The following is a 23,400-nucleotide window of genomic DNA, read 5'->3' as shown; positions in this document are numbered from 1 at the left end:
ATGTTTTTTACATCGGCCATAAATAAACTCAATGTCCAGATAACCAATGTTGTCATTTTATTTATTTTTTAAAAGATTGTTTATTCATGAGCAACACAGAAGCAGAGACATAGAGGGAGAAGCAGGCTTCTCGCAGGAGTCCCAATGTGATACTTGATACCCTGACCCAGGATCACGCCTGAGCCAAAGGCAGACCCTGAACCACTGAGCTACCCAGGCATCCCCCAATGTTGCCATTTTTAAAAAGTTTCATGTAAGATTTTTTTAAATGATAAAACAATTTCTGCCTTATATATATAGCATTCCCTCCTCCCAACCCAAAAAGAAAAACTTATTTGTCCATTCCATGAGTATTTATTGACTACTTACTATATTTTAGATACTGTTTGTTTAAGAAGTACCAGGGGTACATCAAATAAAAATTTTTTACTTAGAACTTATATTTTATGGGAAGCATAAGCTTTAACATGATAAATGTGTAAAATATATGGAATGTTAGCTAATATGAAGGTAGAAAAATAAAACAGGGAAGGGGAATATTCAGTGTTGGACAGGAAATGATGACATTTTAGAGAGAGTGGTCAGGAATGGCCTCACTGAGAAAGTTACTTTTGAAAAAAAAGTGAATGAAATGAGGGAAGAGTGTACATAGCAAGTACAAAGGTCTTAGGGAAGGTATGTATCTCGCTCTTTTAAAAATGAAAATTAAAAAAAATGAAAATTAAAAAAATAAAAATGAAAATTATTGTTAAATCTGATTTTTAAAAAAATGTGTTAAGTGTGCAATTTAGTGGCATTTATTCCACTCACAATATTGTGCAACCATCTATCTTCCATTTTTTTCCCACTCCCCCAACAGAAACCACTTATTAAGAAATAAGTCCTTATTTCCTTCTCCACAGCTTCTGGTAGTGTCTAATCTTTTTATCTCTATAAATTTGCCTATTCTAGTTATTTCATATAAGTGAAATCATATAATATTTTCCCTTTTGTGTCTACTTATTATATTTACCGTAATGTTTTCGAGGTTCATTCATGATGTAGCATGTATCAGAACTTTATCCCCTTTTCACAGTTGGATAACATTACATTTTAGGTATCTACCAGATTTTGCTCATTCATCTATTGATGGATGCTTGAATTGTTTTTGAACTTTTGGCTATCGTGGATAATGCTACTATGATGGACATCTGTGTATAGGTATTCAAGTCCCTGTTTTTAATTCTTTTGGGTGTATAGTATATGTCTAGGAGAACAATTGCTAGGTTATTTGGTAATTCTTTGTTTAGCTTTTTGAGGAACCACCACACTTTTCCATAGAGGCTGTGCCATTTTATATTATTAACAGCAATGTATGAGGTTTCCAATTATTCCACATCCATTCATTTTTCATTTTCATTTTTTGAAATAATATTTCTAGTAGTTGTGAAGTGATATCTCATTGTGATTTTGGTTTGCATTCTCTTAATGACTGATGTTAAGTATTTCTGTTTGTTGGCCATTTCTGTATCGTCTTTGGATAAGTGTGTATTAAAGTTCTTTGTCCATTTTTAAGTTGGGTTGTTTATCTTTATAGTGAGTTCATAGGAGTTCTTTATAAATTCTAGATATTAAACTTTTATCAGATATATGATTTGCACATATTTTGTTCCATTCTTTGGGTTGTCTTTTTATTCTCTTAATAGTATTCTTTGGTGCACAAGTTTTTAATTTTTATGAAGCCTGATTTATCTGGGTTTTTTTTTTTTTTCCCTTTTTTTAACCTATGTTTTTGGTGTTATATTTAAGAAACCATTGCCAGTCCAAAGTCATGAAGATTTGCCCTTATGTTTTCTTCTAATAGTGTTATGATTTACTCTTAAATTTAGATCTTTTGATTTATTTCAGTTGATTTTTTTTTTTTTTATGGTATCAGGTAAGAGTTCAAACTTGATTCTTTTGCAGGTGGCTATCTGATTTTTCCAACATCAGTTGTAGAAGAGACTTTTTTCCCTATTGAGCGTTCTTAGCACCCTTGTCAAAAATCAGTTGACCATGGGAGGGTTTATTTCTGGGCGTTCCCTACCAGCCCATTGGTCTTTATGTCTATACTTATGCCAATAGCACATTGTTTTGATTACTGTAGTTTTGCAGTGAGTTTTGAAAGTGGGAAGTGTGGGTCTTCCAACTTCGTTGTTTTTCAAGATTGTTTTGGTTATGCTAGGTCCCTTGGAATTCCATATGAATTTTAGGATGAGTTTTTCTACACATGCAAAAAAATCATTGGGATTTTTATAGGAATTGCATTGAACGCGTAGATTGCTTTAGGCAGTATTGTCATCTTAATAATATTAAATCTTTCCATGTATATACACACGATGTCTCTCCATTTATTTAGATCCACTTTAATTCCTTTCAGCAGTGTTTTGTCTTCAAAATAATGTACAACTTTCAGTGTACACATCTTACATGTCCTTCAATTTCTTATTTTTTTAATGCTATTGTAAATCAAATTGTTTTCTTTTTTCCTTTCTGGAATGTTAATTGTTGTCATACAGAAATACAACTGATTTTTCTGCGTAGATTTGTATCCTACAATTTTGCTAAATTTATCAGCTCTAACAGTTTGTGTGTGGTGTGTGTTACTTAGTTTTCTACATATTAAGATCATGTTATCTGTGAACAGAGATAATTGTACTGCTTCCTTTCTAATTTAGATGCCTTTTATTTTCTTTTCTTGCCTATTTTTTCTGGCTAGATCTTTCAGTACTATTGGATAGGAGTGGTAAAATTTGACATCCTTGTCTCCTCCTGATCTTGGGATGAAAGCTTTCATTCTCTTATGTTGACTTTGATGTTAACTATAAGTTGTTCATACATGGCCTTTGTCATGTTGAGGAAATTCCTTTCTGTGCCTGTTTTATTAAGTGTTTTTATTAAGTAAGGGTGTTGGAAGGGTGTTAGATTTTGTCAAATGCTTTTTTTGCATCAATTGATGTGATGTGCTTTTACCTTTAATCTATTAATGCAGTGTATTACGTCGATTGGTTTTTGTATGTTAATTACCTTTACACACCTAGAATAAGTCCCACTTGTTCATATAATATACTGTATATGAATGTCTATGTATAATATGCTGCTGGATTTGGTCTGCTAGTATTTTGTTGACAATTTCTGCATCTACATTCATAAAAGATATTAGTCTTTAGTGTCTTGTTCTGCTTTTTGGTTTTGGGTTTTTTTTCCCTTGACATTACAAGGGAAATGGCTTCATTATCAGGGTAATGTTGGCTTCACAAAATGAGTTCGAGAGTACTTCTAACTTTTCACTTTTGTGGAAGAATTTGAGAAGAATTGGTATGAATTCTTTAAATATATGATAGAATTCACCGTTTAAGCCATCTGGTCCTGGGCTTTTCTTTATTGGGAGGTTTTTGATTACAGATTCAATCTTATTTGGTTTAGGTCTATTTAGGTTTTCTACTTCTTTTCTGATCAATTTTGGTAGTTTATATGACATAAAATTTGTCCATGTCGTCTAGGTTTATCCAATTTGTTGGTGCAGTTCATATTATTCTTAAAAGGACTTATGATTCTTAGATAAAAAGGACTCATAAAGTCTATATTGTAAAGTAAAAGTCTGTATTAATATCTTCTTTTGATTCTGTTTTTAGTAATTTGGATCTTCTGTCTTTTCTTAGCCAGTCTAGCTAAAAGCTTGTCAATTTTGTTGATATTTTCAGAGAACTAATGTTAAATTTAATTGATTTTTCTCTATTGCTTTTTTCTTCTTCATTTCATTTATCTCTACTCTAAGGTTTATTATTTATTTCTGCTTCCTTTGAATTTAATTTGCTCATTTCCTTAAGGTGTATCCTTAGGTTATAATTTGAGATTTTTTTTAATGTAGTTGTTTACAAGTATGAGTTTCTCTTAGAGCATTGTTTTTGCTGCATCTCATAAGTTTTGCTATGTTGTATGTTCAGTTGTATTCATCTGAGGGAATTCTCTAGTATCTCTTTATGTTTTAGAGAAGACTTTTCTCATTTCAATAAGCTGGAAATATTTTGCCTATAACTTTGAAAAGAGAAGGTATAGGGAGACCTAAGTCTTCAAGAATTTGAAAGTTGCCATTATTAGGTTTATTTTAAATAATCTCAACATAGATGCCTAGTAAGGCAGGAGGAAAATGGAATATTTATTTATTTATTTATGAGAGACACAGAGAGTGAGGAAGAGACATAGACAGAAGGAGAGGCAGGCTCCTCGCAGGGAGCCCAATGTGGAACTCGATCCAGGCATCCCGGAAAATTGAACTTTTAAAGAACTTTTTAACAGGTATTCAAGTATAGTTTGGATACCTTTACTGGTGTTGTTCTAGAAGTTCATAGACTTTTTTTAAACAAAGAAATGGTGAATTCAAATTTGCCAGCTTTTGGTTTTGCCAAGTAAAGATATTCTTTAAAATGATAGATATCGGGATCCCTGGGTGGCTCAGCGGTTAGCACCTGCCTTCAGCCCAAGGCATGATCCTGGAGACCCGGGTTTGAGTCCCACATCAGGCTCCCTGCATGGAGCCTGCTAAAAAAAAAAATAAATAAATAAATAAAATAAAATAAAATAAAATAAAATAAAATAAAATAAAATAAAATGATAGATATCTCCTATCATTATCATTTTATTCTTTTAAAAACATTTCTGGGTACAACTTAAGTGTTTTAGTCACTGTCATTGAGAGTTGCTATTTGCTATCTAAAAATAACTTCAAATGTTAATAGCCACCAGTGATAATAATTTTACCACAGTAAAAATGTTAGTCAAGTATTACACCAGAGAAGAAATTTTAAACAGTGCAATAGCTCCCTATTGCCTCTAGGATAAAGTCCAGATTTCTAACCTGGCTAATTCAAAGCCTTGAATATCTGACCTCTGCTTGCCTGGACATCTCTGTCTGATTGGTAGTATGCTCTGGCCACACTATACTATTGAGTGGTTCCCGAAATGCTGTGTCCTTCCTTACCTCTGGCCATTTCTTGTAGTGTTCTTACTCTTGTCAGTTTTAGGAATACTGCAAGACAGTAAGGGGATTGTAAAAGACCTATTTCTTCTCCTAATAGGAGTTACTGCTTCTTTTATTTAGTACTTTATAATTCCCCTTGAGGCAGACAGGACTGTAGTTAATAGTTTATGTTGTTATTTTTTGGTTTTGTTTTTTTTTTACAGATGAAAACAAACAGTATGTGGTTTTTCCCAAAGTCCTACAGCTAGAGGCAGAAGAGCCAGGACTCAGGTCTATTTTTTGTTTTGTTTTGTTTTTATTTAAGTATTATATTCTTTCTAATCCCTAAGCAGTCATTCATTGATTTAGCAAAAATTTATTGTACATCTGCTATGCTAGGCAACATACTAAGGATACAAAGATGACAAAGGTGTTCCTTTTTTCCAAGGCTATACAGTCGAGAGAAAAAAATCTAATACATTAGTATATTGAAGTGTTATTTGTAGTATGCACAGGTTATGACACAGTTGAGTCAGAAGAGGCCTTCTATAGAAATTGAATCTGAAACTGAATTTTCTCCAAGTATAAATTTGAAATAGTTATGAGTAGCTCATAATAAAGTAAAAATTAATGTAGCACAAATTTAATACTGTACAGAAATGCTGAAGAGATGTCTAATAGAAAACTGAATAATTTGGTAGAGCTCAATGCTGTAACTCAATGTGTGGAACTTAACCGAGAAGACTAATTCATTTAGTAGAAAAATATTGAGGGATTTATTTGGAGAATATAGAGATGTCTTAGACATTCAGGATGTCAACTTACCACTGAAGAAGGTGTGTGTGTATGTATATATGTATATATATCCTGTTTGGGAACATGCTCAGTAATTTTATTTTTACTCTGAAGGCCTAGTTCAAATGTTACCGCATCTCTATGCCTTTACTCATCTTTCCCAGAAATAATTAATTACAATCTAATCTGTGCTACCATAACATAGTGCCATGTATGCATCTCTGCTAAGGCATATGCCACTATTTTTTGTGTTTTCTTCCCCTCTGGATTAGGACCTTTGGGAAGGCAGGGATTCTTCTGTCCTATTGACAGAAGGTATAGGACAGACAGTATAGTACTCATGTCATCTGCATCCAATAAATGTAGAAATGAAGATCAAGAAGTAATTTTATTTTGATTCTAAACACTCATCTCGGCCTTAGAAGAATTCTTTCCCCCAGATATTATTTTACTGTGCTCAATTGATAAAGTCCCTACAGCAGTGCTCCAGCTTACATTTTTCCCTTTATTTTCTACTTTTCTCCCTTTGTATACCCACTGCAACAGTTGTCCTGTTCCCTAAAACTTCCTCTCTTGCTGCTCCAACCTTATTCCTGAAGTCTTTGGCCTTCCCTTCTAATCCTTTTAGAAGACTCCCTCAAAGGTGAACTGTTGGAAGAAGCTTTTCCTAAGTAACTTGCCAAGTATGTTCTTTTAACTTTACAAGTTATCTTGCAGATGAACTTGTACCTCTATTAGGCCATAATTATCGTATTTTATTCAATATGTAATGTGCTTTTCTGGTACATTATTCCCTGCCTCCATTTAGATTCTTAACTTCTTGAGGGTAGAAACTTTTGTAGTTTCCACAAAGTTGCTTTGGGATGTAGTGGACAGTCCATAAGTATTTGCCTAATTAAATAGCAAGTTTAAATTAGATTGACGTGCTATTTTCGTAAAGTTAGAAAATGGTACCTTTATAGAATGAATTACAGCAATAGATCTTTAAGTGGAACTTAAGGAGCATTGTGTCAGTTGTAGAATAAACTGTTCAAATCAAAAAACAAGGTTTCATGAGATTTTATGGGCATTTTTTTCATTGTTTGCCTTTAGTCTCTATTTTTATAACTAAGTTGACTACTTACAAATACCTTGTCACAAATGGAATGTGTCTCTTCTTAACATAGTATTGGTGTCTATATTCATTTTCTTAACCATGAGGTGTTCCTTTTTTGTACTGACTTTAGCAAAGCACAAGTAGCATGTACTGATTATGTTCTAGTTACATGTCTAAATTCTCTTTCAGAGATCAATTATAACTCATCATCTAAGGGCCTGGAAGTTCTTTATCAATAAATGTTTATTGAGTGAAAAAATAGCAAAACTGTTTTTTTGTTGTTTGTTTTTAGATTGTATTTATTCATGTGAGACACAGGCAGAGAGAGAAGCAGGCTCCATGCAGGGAGCCTGATGTGGGACTTGATCCCGGGACTCCAGGATCGCGCCCTGGGCTGAAGGCAGGTGCTCAACCACTAAGCCACCCAGGCGTCCCACAAAACTGTTTTCTTAATTAAAATTTCTTTACCTCTCTCATATTTTAGGTAAGCCTCGGGTTACATAAATGTAGAAAACACTCCACTTGAGCACCATTTGCCATCATGGACAAAAATTCGAGGACAATACCACTTCTTTCCTGTATGGACTATTATTACTGCTCCGATGCATCGTATATTTCTTTCCAGGGCAATCTCCTAAAGATTCTTTAACTGTTTTTTAGGAATAAAAGGAGTGCATAGGCATGTAGCAAATCTTTATAAATTCAGAATGTTTTCTATTTGTGTTTAAGTTCACTGTTAATCACAATAAATAGAAATATATGGATTAATGTCTTATCTTTCCAATAATTTACTTTCAACATTCAGTTGGGCAGTAGATTTTTATAGTTGTGGGTTCTGAACTCTTAATACATTCTAATTATTCAAGAAATTACTTTAATCATTCTAAGATGTATATTTTTTTCCCCACTTTTAATATCTCTGTAACTGGTGGGGTGCCTGAGTGGCTCAGTCAATTAAGTGTCTGGCTTTTGATATCAGCTCAGGTTGTGATCTTCGGGTCGAGATTGAGCCCTATGTGAGTCTCTGCAGTCTGGAGTCGGCTTGAGATTCCCTCTCTCTCTCTCTCTCTCTCCATTTGCTCTCACTCTCTCCCAAATAAATAATCTTAAAAAAATCTCTGAAATTGGCATGTGTCTCAGTATCTGTCACGTGGGGATCATGGAGCAAGTTGTCTGTGCGTACACACATGTAGTCATAGTTATTTATATATATATATATACATTTTTAAAGACTTTATTTATTTATTCATAGAGACACACAGAGAGAGAGAGAGGCAGAGACACAGGCAGAGGGAGAAGCAGGCACCATGCAGAGAGCCTGACAGGGTCTCCAGGGTCATGCCCCGGGCTGCAGGCAGCGCCAAACCGCTGCGCCACCAGGGCTGCCCTATAGTTATTTATATTATCATCACTTCGGATGGGCTGTGTACATTAGTACTACACATGTTTGTTATTTAAAATATCTTTTTTCTTATTAAGTAGGCTTCATACCCAGCAAAGAACCCAACACAAGCTCAAACTCACAACTGTGAGATCACCCTGAGCCAAAATCAGGAGTTGGGCACTCAACGACCTGAGCCACCCAGGTGCCCCTAAAATATCTTTAAATAAATACACTTTTCAAGTATTTAACCAAAAAGCTGTTGATTATGCAGAGGCACAGAAACAGGGTCACAAAGCATAAATTTAATATTAGTGAAGCAAAAATTTTTGTGGAAGAAATGACAGCAATTCACATTTACTTACAGAGCAACAATCAAGTATTTTTGGATCAAGCAGAGTACCTCAAGGGGGAAGAAATTGCCAAATCCTTTGGAATAAGATTAAGTCTAAACACCTTTGAAATGGTATAATGCCAGTCTGGCAATATTTTTTTTCATGTTGTATCAACTAATGTGCCTCATATTTGATGACATACTGGACTTGGTAACTTTCATTATATTTCTTTTTTTGTGTTCCTCTTGACAATCATACAACCATATAGAAACATAAAATATTACTTTCCTGATTAATAACTTAGGTGTACATAAATATTCCCTAGTCTGGAATCTGAAGCAGAAATTAAGATACGTTCCAGAGGAGTGATTTAACCTACCTTCTGTTTTGCTAAGGGCTTTGTTCAATTCAGACTACATAGCCCTTCATCTGCTCTGTCTCACAATTATAAGATCTGGAAAAATAATCTTTTTGTATTTTACTTCTAAAGTCATGTTTGTTAAAGGATTTAGGTACATACTAATGTAATTGATAATAAGTCAGTTTCCAGTTAAAATTAATATGGACTTTGGTAGTTTTTCTCAGAATTTTTCAGAAATATTTCTACATTAAAACAGTGAGCATTTGGGTGCCTGGGTGGCTCAGTGGTTGAGTGTCTTCTTTTGGCTCAGGTTGTGATTCCAGGGTCCTGGGATCTAGTCCCACATAAGGATCCCTATAGGGAGCCTGCTTCTCCCTCTGCCTCTCTCTGTTTCTCATGAATAAATAAATAAAATCTTAAATAATTAAAAAAAAACCAGCATTTTATTAAGGAAATTTTTATTTCCTGATACCGACCTCTCAAAAAAGAAATTCTGAAAAAGTTTCTTAGGCCTTTGCTAATTTTTAAATAAACTAATATGTAGAGGAACAGGAACCTCCATTTGTGATTCTCTATGCAAGACGATAGGACAGAGCCATAAATTACCTGTTAAAAATGTTTGTAATAATACAGGCCTAGAACAAAATGAGCCAACCATTTCATATTAACAAGTAACCTATTAGATCCTTTCCACACATAAATAGCATGTATGTGTGTGTATACATATATTCACATAAATATATCTCTTTCTTTAAACACTATAAGACTAATTCATTGCTTAGCTCAAACTACTGTTTATTTTTGCCTCAGCTTGATTATCACCATACATTTATTTATTCTGTTTAGTAAATAAGCAATATATATATTCCAAATGATTTAATGAGGCTGGGGAGAGACTAGGGACAGAGTAATGTATATAACCATTAACAGGAAGGTCCTTGCTTTTGCTGCATAAATATCAAAATCAGTTGGCTTTAGGAAGGCTGATCCAAAAAAAAAAAAAAAGGAAGGCTGATCTTCCATAGAGATGAGCACCACAACCATGGTAGCAATATGTGGGAACATACCCAACATATCACCTGTCTGCATTGTCTGTCACCTGACCAGATGGCTAACTCATCTCATTTGGCCTGGTTTAATATGACTTCATACAATAATAATAATAATGTCGTCGTCGTCTTCTTCTGATTTTATGTATTTATTTATTTAAGAGAGAAAGAGTGAATGGGAGGAAGAGGGAGAGAGAATCTGAAGCAGACACCACACTGAGCGCAGAGCCCAACACAGCTTTATCCCCCAACCACGAGATTGAGACCAAACTCTTTTGGTTTGAGTTGAAACCAAAAATCGGACATCCAACTGACTGAGCTGCCCAGACACCCATACAATTGTTCTTCTTGATGTATTTCCACATGTTCTATATAAAAAATAAGATTTATCTGCTTAAGAGGTCTACAGCAAAATATCACAACACACTTCTTAATCTGAGAAGGTCTGGTAGCAGCTATCTAAACATGCCAGAGCTGCTGGGCTGTGATGGTCATTTCATGGTATAGGTGAGAGTCTGACATACCATTCTCAAGTTTGCATTCTGTCATCAAAATACATGAGCTTTGGTGGTGCCTGGGTGGCTCAGTCAGTAGAGCGTCCAACACATGATCTCAGCTCAGGTCTTTTTTTTTTTCAGCTCAGGTCTTGATCTCATGGTTGTGAGTTCAAGCCTTGCATAGGGGTCCATGCTAGGTGTAGAGCCTACTTTAAAAAAAAAAAAGAAAAAAAATATATATATGTCTAAATATATATATATGTGTAAGTATATATATATTTACATCAAAGTGAAGTAATATACCTTATTACTTTTAAATGCATACAGTCATGTCCCATGCACCAGAATTTTTTTCCTTGTAGGGAATATCAATGAGCTTTTTGCAATTTTTTAATCATTCTACCAAAAAATACTGTACACTGAGATTGTATATTTTTTAAATCATATATAAACTTTGGAGAACTTTAATAAATACTCATCATTAAACTTTAATTGTTTTTTTTATTTTCCTAGGATTCTGACACTTCATGACATGTCATTATCTAGAGCAATAATGAACATTGACCTGTTTCGGATTAGTTGATGACCTTTGGAAATGATCCAATAATATCCACTACAGAGAAGCCGAATATACTTCATTCGGAGTAAGCAGCGCAGATTGTCACTGGATTTTTCAAGATGACAGATCCAATGATGGACTTTTTTGATGATGCCAATCTTTTTGGTGAGACCTTAGAAGGTTTGTCAGATGACGCATTTGTACAGCCAGGACCTGTTTCACTAGTTGATGAATTGAACTTGGGTGCAGAATTTGAACCTTTGCACATAGATTCACTGAACCATGTTCAGGGTACTCCAACACATCAGAAGATAACTGATTATGAGCAGTTAAATCAGTTTGATTCAATGAAATTTCACCAAGTCAATCAGCCTTTCGGTAGCCCAGCTGAACATGTGTTATCTCCACACTCTCAGTTTAATTGTTCCCCGATTCACCCCCAAAACCAGCCCAATGGTTTGTTTCCAGATGTAGCAGATGGCAGTCCAATGTGGGGCCATCAGACAGCTACCAGCATTTCCAATCAAAATGGGTCTCCTTTTCACCAACAAGGACATTCTCACTCTATGCATCAAAACAAAAGCTTTGTGGTACACCATGACTTTGCCTTATTTCAGGCCAGTGAACAACAAACACAGTGCACTTCACTACGCTCACAACAAAACAGAAATAATCTTAACCCAGGGCAGAATTCTCTCAGCCAGTCTAAAAATTTTATGGATGTTAATGTTTCTGGTCCACACAGAGTCAGTGTTAACCACCCATCACAAATCACTAATGCATCTACATCACAACAGTCTCTTTCAATGCAGCAATTTTCCCAAACTTCAAATCCTTCAGTTCACTTCCTCAAGTGTAGCAACCATCAAGAAGGGAATTTTAATGGACCTTCTCCAAATATGACTTCTTGTTCTGTCAGTAATTCACAGCAGTTTTCTTCACATTATTCCTTTTCCAGTAATCATGTCTCACCAAACAATCTTCTGCAGGCCTCTGCAGTGCTTGCACCTAATCATACAAATCAGACTTTATCTGATTTTACCGGAAGTAACTCCTTTTCACCTCATAGAGGAATCAAGCAAGAATCCACTCAGCATTTGCTAAATACCAATACATCGTTGAATTCAAATAATTTCCAAATGTTGCATTCATCACATCCTCAGGGTAATTATAGCAATTCAAAATTATCTCCTGTGCACATGAACTTCCCAGATCCTGTTGACTCAGGAACTCAAATGGGCCATTTCAATGATCACGTAGAAACTAATGGCTTTTCATCTTTAGAAGAGAATTTACTTCATCAAGTGGAATCTCAAACTGAGCCATTCACAGGACTTGACCCAGAAGACCTCCTTCAGGAGGGTCTCCTTCCCCAATTTGATGAGGCAGCATTTGGACAAGATCATTCAAGTCATGTTTTAGATCATGACCTTGAACGGCAGTTGACTTCACATCTTGTAACTCGGCCTTCGGATATGGCTCAAACTCAGCTGCATGGTCAGGCTCGGAGTTGGCACTCCTCCCTTTCCAATCATCAGCATTTACATGACAGAAATCGCCTTTATTTACAGCGACAGGTATGTAGCTCTTTTATTTTGGTGATTTGGGGTAGGATGGGCTTTTACTCATTGAGTTAATTTTATGTGAGACACATCTCAGACTTCTCCAAACTCAGGCATATTTTGACATTGGTTTCTATTGCTTTAACAATTTTATATTTGAAAGTGATTTACTGATGTGCTCAAAGCAATACATTAACTTCTATATGTAGAAAATTATAAAGTTTTAAGACCTTTTTTGTAACTTTCAATTATAATTGCTTTTAACAGAATGATTTATTATCAAAAATGAAAACTTAACCACAATTAAAAGGTCAACAATAGACTGAAAACATTTTATCACAAATATAATGGACTTCATGTTAATATTCCTACAAAAAGCTCATATAAATTGATAAGCAAACTTTTAGGACTTTACTTGATAACTAGTTAAAGCATGGGATCTAGAATTCACAGAAGGGTAAATTGAGTTAATAAACAACATTCAGAATAATATGTAACTAATAATTCAGTTTGCAACATGATTTTATTTTTATGTATTAGAAAAAATTGTTAATGCTTAATGCTGGCAAATTTATGGTGAAGTGAGAATTTATATAGCTTTGTTATTTGTTTTTTTTTTTTTTTTTTTAATTTTTATTTATTTATGATAGTCACAGAGAGAGAGAGAGAGAGAGAGAGAGGCAGAGACACAAGCAGAGGGAGAAGCAGGCTCCATGCACCGGGAGCCCAATGTGGGACTCGATCCTGGGTCTCCAGGATCACGCCCTGGGCCAAAGGCAGGCACCAAACCGCTGCGCCACCCAGGGATCCCAGCTTTGTTATTTGATTCAAATATTTTAAAATATAGTTTGGTAGTGAATTTGAATGTAAAAATACTGTATTACAATACCCCAAGCATAGCAAAAGTAATATTAACCCAGAGATATTTATCTTACACTATACAGGACAACTGGAAGCAGCGAATTTTATCATAACATATTAGTTGGAATATTAACAGGCATTAAAAAGTTTGAAGACTGGGCAGCCCGGGTTCTCATCGGTTTAGCACCGCCTTTGGCCCAGGGCGTGATCCTGGAGACCCAGGATCCAGTCCTACGTCAGGCTCTCTGCATGGAGCCTGCTTTTCCCTCTGACTGTGTCTCTGCCTCTCTCTCTCTCTCTCTCTTTCTATCTGCCTCTTATGAATAAATAAAATCTTTTTAAAAAAAAATGTTTGAAGACTAACACTGACAATATGTTAGTGACGGGGGAAAAGCATAATTCAAAATTAAGATCACAGTAAAGCGCTTAAGAGTACAGGCTCAGGTACCAAACTACCTGGTTTAGAATCTTGGCTACTGTTACTTATTAGCTCTGTGACTTTTAACCAGTTAGATAATTTCATTGTGTCTCGTTTGCTTCATCTTTTAAATGTGGAATCATAACAGGATCTACTTAATAAGGTTTTGATAAGGATTAAAAGGGTTATAATATGTGAAAGTACTTAGAACTGTGCTTAGCATATAGTAAGCAATTAATGTTATTATAGTTACACTTTTTTTCATAGTAGTATGAAAATATGCATATGGAAAAAAATACTGAAAGGAGATAGGTTGTTTTAGGGTCTTGCCATTATACTTTCCTTTGTTTTCTGTAGTTATTGTCACATTACTGTGTTGTTTCTATAATAAAAATGTATTTAATGTAACATACTACCATTTGTCTGAAATCTTGTTATATTAAGGATTCCTAAAATGCTTCAGTACCTTGGTTACCTGTGAGATCTGATGGACAATGTAATATATCACAGTACTTGAAATTAAACATTTAGGGACCATTTATTCATTTCAATGCCTTGAAATGTTTGAAGAAGATAAAAATCTTTATCTTTGTCTTTAGCTTGATTTTACTTCTGTTTCAAATGGTATTTTCAGTACATTTTTTGAAATGTCTAGATAGATTTTAAGATACTTAAAAGGCACTCTTAAATCCTCCCTCCTATTTTTGTGGCCTGAGTAGAATATTATGATTTTGCTCCCTCTACTGGAAGAGGATCAAGCATCTTCTTTAGAAAGACCCTGGGAAAAACCTCTACTGCTTGAACCTGGGGTCAACTATCCGCGTAATATGTAGATTTCTGACTAATTGGACTAGTCATTTTGTCTAGCATATACTTGAAGGTATGAAGCCCAAAATTTATTTACTTTTTACTTTTCTAGGGCCTTTTCATCATTTAATTTTTTTTTAATTCCTGTTTTCCTAAACATGTTCTACAGATTTAGAATGAATAAAGGGTAATTATAAATAACTGAAGTAGTTCCAATGCTAGCATGTAGGTGGTATTATCTGAGAGAAATTTTTTCAGACCCATCCTAAGCAACCTTTCATAAATCATCTTTCTCAACTGATAAATTCATAAGGCTTTGTTTAAATGTACTTACCTTTTTGGATCCCTGGGTGGCGCAGCGGTTTGGCGCCTGCCTTTGGCCCAGGGCGTGATCCTGGAGACCCGGGATCGAATCCCACATCGGGCTCCCGGTGCATGGAGCCTGCTTCTCCCTCTGCCTGTGTCTCTGCCTCTCTCTCTCTCTGTGTGACTATCATGAATAAATAAATAAAAAAATAAAATAAAGATTTAAAAAATAAAAAAATAAAAAAAAAATAAATGTACTTACCTTTTTGTTTCAACATTTGCTTTGTATTGCTAACTTCTTGTTTATATTAGATGTTCAAAAGTAAGTAAAGGACAATTGGTTTGGGATACTTTTTTGACTTATTAAGAAGCTGTTTTTAAGTTTCCTGTTATTCTTAGTGCCAAGAATGGTATTTGAGGAGTTGTTGATTGTGAGGGTGAAGAAGAGAGATGGATTTGGTAGAGAAGGTAGAGGATTACTACAATTGAGTTTTATGAATTGTATATAGATTTTATATGTACTGAACTATAGGTCACATGTTGTAAATATGTGAAAAATCAAATGATTTAATGTATGTAATGTTTCACAAATTTTGGCAGAGCTTACAAATTCTTTAATTTTTGGCATGTTCTGAATGGTTATGGTTATTACATAGCAAAAATGTATTGATAAGGAGCTCTTCTACATTATTATGGTCCTTCCTCAGATTCTATAGAAATAGATTTTTTTCTTTTAGGTTTTTTTAAACTGTCTTAATTGAAGTAATTTCATTTCAGACTAAATTAGCATTGCTAAATATGTATAGACGTTTAGAGATTAAAAAATAAAGGGGCGCACAAATCTTGGTTTATCAAAATCAAACAATGAGACACAATTTGTTATAGCGAAAACAAGATATTCTTTAAACTAATGTGTGAAAATTCATGATGGCACTCTATTCAGAATTCTAGAAAGCTTCAGTGAGAATGTTGGATATGTAAAGGATACTTCTAAGCCTTGCTTTTTCTTATTTCCCAGCTGAGGTGGGGTGGTCATGGATATAATTTCAAATGTCTTGATGTAAGTACTCTTAAATCTGTGTCAGTCATTAAAAACAGTGAATATTGCTGATAACATTTCTTCTATAATTGACTCTAGAATTTTACCACTAAAAAAGGGAAAAGAAAAAAGGTAAACTAGCAAGTGTTCCTAAGTATAAGTGCTCACAAAACATAGTACAGAAAATACTAGACTTATTTTCATGTGTAATTTTTAGAGCAAAGGAATTTTGAGAAAATAATTCTATAAACTTTTCATTGCTACCTTATGACAAACATTTCTGCTATTTTGTAGCACAAAATCTTTCATTTTTGTCTTATTAGTGAAGTAGACATAACATAGAACATTATGTGATCTCTCAAAGTTTATACATTTAATGTAAAATTTAGTGGTAGAGAAAAATATGTGGGATAGCTAAAATAGCAATCAAAACAGAAAATAGAACTTTAAGATATACATAATTACACATAATTCCTTGTGGGCTTTGTACTCTGATGAATTTATTACTTTCTTTAGTATCTTGAATTTTTATTTCATTTTCTTCCTGAATATAGGGGATCTTAACATTACTGATAGGCTTTTAAAGAAAGAGAAAGACAGGTTTGAACAGTCTATGTAAGACAGTTTTTTTTTTTATAAAAGATTATTTTCTGATAAAAAAATACATAGTTATTAAAAAATTGGCCCACGTAGAAAACAAATGGAAAATAAGTTGTAATGTCACTACCAGTGATACCACTGTTGATGTTTTGCTGTATGAGTTTCCAGTGAGATCTGTTGTCTGTCTCATCCCTGTCCTCCAGTGACATATTTTTGCATTTTTAAGAAAATCAGAATAATAGTTCATGCTTTTTGGCAAATGGCTTTTTTAACCTTCCAATTAATGTGTTGCAGACATTTTTCATGTCATTAACTGTTTTGCTGAAAATGATTTTGAATGACTGAGTAGTTTACCATTGTAAGGTTGCTAAAGTACCATGTAAAAAATAAAGTTATTATGGAGATCTGGAAAAGTCTGAATCAAGTTTAATTAAAATGTCTTTATATTTTTCTTACATATTTTACCATAATTCAATTTAATGTAGATGCACAGCAATAGAAAAAATTATAATGACTAATACAGAGTACACTTACTTTGTACTAAGCACTATACTAAATATTTAACATATTATTAACACCTTCATCCCTCACAACATTCCTTTTATTTGGTTATAGTTATTTCCTTGAATTTCCATGGGAGGAAACTGAGGTACAGAGGAGTTAAGTAATATATCCCAAGTCACACAGCCAGAGTGAAAATAAACCAGTGGCCAGACTAGATTTAAACAAGTTTGATTCCATTATATATGGTCTTAACCACTTTCACTTTCCTTCAAAGTAAGTTAATAAATATGTTGTATTATATAGTAATAGTGTACTAAACAATTCTTCCGTACTCACTCCTACCCCTTTCAAAAAGTCTACCCTACTGGTGAGGCAAAAAACTGCTTTAGAATCTTTAGGTGGAAAAGAACATGCATCTCATGTTTTCTGGTTATGTTGGCAAATAGTTTATCCATTACCAGAGGGAAAAACAATCCCAAAGCAAAGAGAAGTAAATCAAAATAGCTATTGCTTCCAAAAGTATGGAGTCTCTTTTTTTTTTTAAATAAAATTGCATATAAGATGATAACAACAAATGCCGTAAAGGTAAACCTGATCATTATCTTCAAATGTTTGAAGAACTTCAGAGATCAGAAATAGGCCTACTAAGTGAAAGTCACAGAAAAGCAGATTATCATGTGGTATTAAGAAGTTTGAAATAAATCCCTTCCAATGAAAGCAGGTAATTAGAATGACTCAGATGGGTCACAGAAAGAATTCCTGTAATGGGTGTAAAATGGACTAAGTTGGTAGGTTGTTTTCAACTCTTAAGACTCCGTGGTTGTAATTTTGGGTTTCATTGCAAGACACATCATTCCTATTGCCTAGTTAGCTCCTCAGTGGTTATTACAAATGATAAAGAAAGGTAAAGAAATATGACAAATTCTCTGCTATCCAGCAATGTCAGGAATTTATTATAGATAAGTAAATTTTCCAGATAGTTGAAATGTAGTCTATTAAGCATGAAATTCTTTAATTTATATGGCTCTCCCTCTGGCCCCCAGAGGGCGATGGTGATAGGGGTTGAATGCTTGATTAGGAAAATATCAGGAGAAATAAAGAGTTTTATAGGGAGGTCTTGGTATGTTCAAATGTGTAATAGTTATTCTTACACCTAAGAATCAACACTTACATAAAAATCTGTCAGAACACATTAGATATATAAAAATTATCTTAAGCAGAAACATAGCTAATTCTGTGTATAAGCAGAGTTCTTTTAAAAAAAAGAGAAGGGGGGCAGCCCAGGTGGCTCAGTTGTTTAGCGCTGCCTTCGGCCCGGGTCTGATCCTGGAAACCTTGGATCAAGTCTCACGCTGGGCTCCCTGGATGGAGCCTGCTTCTCCCTCTGCCTGTGTCTCTGCCTCTCTCTCTTTCTCTCTCTCTCTCTCTCTGTGTGTGTGTCTCTCATGAATAAATAAATAAAATCTTAAAAAAAAAAAAGAAGCGGTACCTGGGCGGCTCAGTTGTTTAAGCATAGGACTCTTGATTTTGGCTCAGGTCATGATATCAGGGTTGTGGAATCAAGCCCCTCTTGGCATTCAGCATGGAATCTCCTTGAGAGTCCCTCTCCCTCAGCCCCTCCCCAACTCGGTCATGCACGGGTGTGCTCCTGTAAGTAAGTAAGTAAGTAAGTAAGTAAATAAATAATTTTAAAGAGAGAGAGGAAAATCTATGTAAAACTAAAGCAAAATAAATAAAATCTTTAAAGACAGGAAAATCTATGTAAAAAAAAAAAAAGAAAAAGATTCGCTGTATGTTGCTCATACTCCTTGAACTCAGAGGGTCCCAAGTTCATTGCTGGGCTTTTTTTTCCTCCCAGTGGCAACTTTTCCAAAGTTAAAAAAGCAACAGATATATGAACAGTTAAAAAACTTGTCATTCCACTTATGCTCTAGACAAAAAGAAGAGAAAAAGCTAAAGAATTTTTAGATTGTCTCTTTGAAAGAATTTTTAGATTGTCTCTTTGAACTAATCTTATACCATCCCTCTATCAGAGTTTACTTAAATCTTTATGCATTTGGCATGGTATTGCTTATAAGAAGTTTCAGATTCTTAGTTGTCTAAGCCAAAAACACAAAATAGAAATTCTGTACAGGAATTTCCCGTTTAGTTCGTTTTTTTTCCCCCCGCTCCGTTAAAGTGGACTAGTTTTTGGTTTTGATATTTCTGTCATGTCCTTGGGATTAAAATATTCTATTTGAATGGGGAAATTTGTGTAATATTAGCTAGTTCTAAAATACAATCTTAATTATTGAGCTATGTACTATGTATTAGAGAAGAGTTGAGCTCTGCCCCAGCCTGCCAAGAATCAGAGTAACAGAAACTCCAGTCCTTTAACAGTAGCTTTAAGGCTGTTGACCTCTACCACGCATACTTAAGGGTGAGAGGTGAACAGGAAGTGAATTCCAGGGGTGGGGAAGAAGCAGCAGTTGGTGAGAAATTTGTGGATTAGTGCAGTATGTGAAGAGCATGAGATCCAAGCCAAACTTCAAAGTAGGTCTAACAAAATTTTGTTGTATTTAATTTTATTGCTGCGATTCATTCCCAGCTACCTTAGGGACTACTCAGTCATTTACTTATTAATGTCTGAAATTGAGAACAATGTGTTAGGGCTCCTGAGCCATCAGACTTTATACCTATTATGATAACATGAATACACAGTTGTTTTGGAGTACTTCAGTATGGGTGATCAGATTTCTTCATTTGGGTATTTGGGCTGAGATTATTTTAAACTAAGGGAATATTTTAGCACAATGCGTCATGGGTAATGCATGAAAAGAGTAAGTGCATAGTTGGGAAACTTGGATTGCAGTTTCATTTAAATAAAATCTGGTAATTTGCTATGCTTGACTATGCAAATAATATGTTGCACATTTATTATGCGAGGAGTACTTTGCAAATTATGAAAGGACAATCTTTAAAGCAAGTTTTTTTTTTCTATATGAATGTATTTCTATACTTGAAAGCAGTCCAGGTTTTCATTGACCATTTCATGAAATCATAGGATTTTAGAGTTGGAGACGATTTTACCCTAGAATAGGGTAAAAAGCAAAAACAGTATTAGAGAAGTCATAACTTGCTAACTAGTTAGCAGATTCCCTTTGTAGTTTAAAGTCTACAATGTTTTAAGAGTGATCAAAAATGAGAGTGATACCACAGTATGGTCACTTACGTTAACTGTATTGTGTTATAAAGTACAATTATAAGTGGTTGTCTACAAATTGAGAAATATGTTGTTTTGAGGTTTTTTTGTTTCTTTGTTTGGTGTCTGTAGCTTTTAATGTGCCATAAGTTTTTACGTATATCTTTAGTCTTAAAAAAATGCACCCTTATTGTTATTTGCCAAATGTAGGTATAAATTGTATATCCTAAGTTTTACATAACATCTGTGTTTTGGAAGTGTTGCATTTTTTATTTTTATTTGTTCAGAATTCACTATATGTTCCTAGGTGTAAAAGATTATGCTGGCCGTGAAGTTGCAAAAATGAACAATATGACCCTTTACCTTTGAAAAGCTCACATTGAAAATTAAGTCATACTTTCCTATTGATCTATATTATAATTTCAGAGCTGTTTTCTTTTAATTTCTGATTCAGTTTCAATGAACAGGTTTCCAGCACTTTCCCTTAGCCCTCTAGCTAAGTGACTTGGAATGAGTGATTTACAAATAAAAAATTAATTTCCTTGACCTACCCTGTTTAAAGGTGTTGTAGTTTCTAGGTTAGCTCCTTGTTACATGATGTTTTAGCAATCTGTCATTATTTGATTCTTCATATACATATAATAATATATGTGCATATAATATAGAACTGTCTGAGGTCCAATTGCTTTATAAATGGCAGATCTAAGAAAGCAGACCTTTTTCTTTTGAGCTAATATATTTATTACAAACTATTGCTTAACCCTTACAAAATTGTGTGATGTATTCAACTTTGAGCACTATTTTTTTGGTCAAAAAGACATTACTAGTTATTGACAGATATACTTAGAAGATGATATTGCTAGATAATAAATTTCCTAGTACTTTTTTCCCTAAATACCTCAAATGAAAGTAAGAAGTATTTTTTTTTATTCATGAGAGACACAGAGAAAGAGGCAGAGACACAGGCAGAGGGAGAAGCAGACTTCCCTGCAGGGAGCCCGATGTGGGACCCCCAGCATCACTCAGTGAGCCAAAAGGCAGACACTCAACCACTGAGCTACCCAGGTGTCCCGTAATTTTTAAAAAATTCATATGGTTAAACATTAAGAGCATGATTAGAGAAAGAGATAGTAAAATTTTCAAGGTATTTCAAAAAGTGTCTTTGTTAACATTATTTGAGTCTTTTAGGAATAATGGGAGGTGTATACAAATCAGTATTATTACCTAGAATTTGCAGATCAAGTATTTGAAGTGTTGGGAGGGAAAACGACTTGTCTAAAATCAGACCACTACTAAATTGCTTAGCAGAAACAACACATGTTCCTTGAGCACATGCTATTTATATATCAGGTGCTATGCTAAGTTACTAAAAGTACAAACAGAAGGAGAGTTCTAAGGGTAGGCCTATACTTTTGTTATTTTACAAGAAAAAAAGAAGCTCCAAATTAGCTTCAGTGATATTAGAAATGTCAATATTATGAATTTCTCCAAACTATTTATTTTGAAAGTATCATTTATTTTTTCTAACTTTTTATTTTGTAAAGGTAATTTAAACTTACAGAAAAGTAAAAGAATAATACAATGAACATCCATATTCCTATTTACATAGATTCACTAATTGTTCATTTTTACCAAATTTGCTTTCTTGTTTTATTTTTATTTTTAATAAAAGGTACTTTTACGAAGTGGTATTATTTAGCATCACCAGTAACGGCATATTATGACACTTTACCCCCAAATACTTTAACATGGCTCTTCTCAGAACAGGCATAGTCTCCTATAAGAATGCAAGCCTTTTATCACAATCAAGAAATTAACAGGTAGTAATAGTAAATACCATGCTAATCCAATGTAGTCCTATATAAATACTACACAGTCCAAATTCAAATTTCTTAAATTATCCCATAATATTCTTTAGAGATGTATTGTTGTTTCAAAATCCAGGATCCAATTAAGAGCCAGGCAGTGCATTTAGTTTTTCTGTCTCCTTAAATCTTTAACCTAATACAGATTTTCTGGGCCTTTTTGTTCTTTCCTGAACAAAATTGACATTTTTTAAAAGTCCAAGCCAATACCCTGTATTTGTCTAATTGTTTCTTCATAATATAACATACATTTTTTTTTCCCTTTTGGTAAGAATGCTGCATAGATGATTTTGTGTACTTCTTTCTATTGAATTACGTTGGGGGCATGATGTTAGTTTGTCCCATTATTGGTGATGCTAAGTATTATCACTTAGTAAAAGTACCTTTCCCCTTTGTAATTAGTAAGTGGAAATTTTCTATCAAGGGTTGGACCCTTAGATTTAGGAAAACACTAAATATGTTATAAGCCACTGCCCTGCTTATTCTTTTTGAATATTCGGCCAGTGAGAATGCTTTCAGGCCAACTCCATGCCCTTTTAACATGTCCTCATCAGTCTCTAATTCCTTGTCTTCTTTCTGGTGCAAGATGTTTTTAATTTCCCTCAGGCCTGGAATCAGCCATTTCTTTAAAGAACTCATTTGCTTTGTTTATCCTATGTAATGCCATGACCTCTCAGAGTACTGTTGTGTAATTTCTTAGCCATGTTTTGTGTTTCGGAAGCTTGTGATCATATGAACAAATTCCGGAAATCTTTTATTCAGTTTCATAAGTACTTTGTCAACCTCTGTGATTTTTGCATGGTGCTGTGCTGTGTGAAGTAAGAAATGATCCTTGCTTGGCATTTGATTTAAGTTAAATATATATTGAAGAGAGGGATTTAAGTTTCTCAAAAAGTTGAATACAAACTTTTGAGAACATGCTGCGTGCTAAGCACTGAGGTAGTTGTAATTTTAAGACAGTTTTGTCTATAAGACATTCATTTATTGATGAATCCAACAAGTATATTTTTAATACCTGACACATACAAGACAGTATGGTAGAGGCATTCTGCTTTTTTTTTTTTTTGTAACTCACAAGGGATATAAGACCCTTATAATAAATAGGCATGAGCCTCCCAAATCATATATTGTCAATAGTATATGCCTAGATATGATATATAAATAATAAAAAATGGTGGTGGATACAAAAATACTAGTTTATATAGC

At 34.1% G+C, this 23,400-nt stretch overlaps 1 protein-coding gene across 8 annotated transcripts in view; it reads left to right on the top strand.

Moving 5' to 3' along the window:
* The window catches only part of CHD9 (chromodomain helicase DNA binding protein 9), a 221,161-nt gene that overhangs the window by 65,019 nt on the left and 132,742 nt on the right, over positions 1–23,400 (top strand). For 7 of the 8 annotated variants that reach the window (XM_072827068.1, XM_072827070.1, XM_072827073.1 and 4 more), the window contains exon 2: positions 11,006–12,628. In XM_072827068.1, coding sequence (XP_072683169.1) covers positions 11,171–12,628 — 1,458 coding nt within the window. In that variant the 5' untranslated portion in view covers positions 11,006–11,170. Of the gene's footprint in view, positions 1–11,005; positions 12,629–19,605; positions 19,681–23,400 lie in introns of those variants that run through there. The other variant, XM_072827075.1, reaches the window with a different exon arrangement.

Source organism: Canis lupus, chromosome 5, assembly GCF_048164855.1.
Source record: "Canis lupus baileyi chromosome 5, mCanLup2.hap1, whole genome shotgun sequence".
Classification (NCBI taxonomy): domain Eukaryota; kingdom Metazoa; phylum Chordata; class Mammalia; order Carnivora; family Canidae; genus Canis; species Canis lupus.
This window is presented reverse-complemented; position numbering and strand designations above follow the sequence as displayed.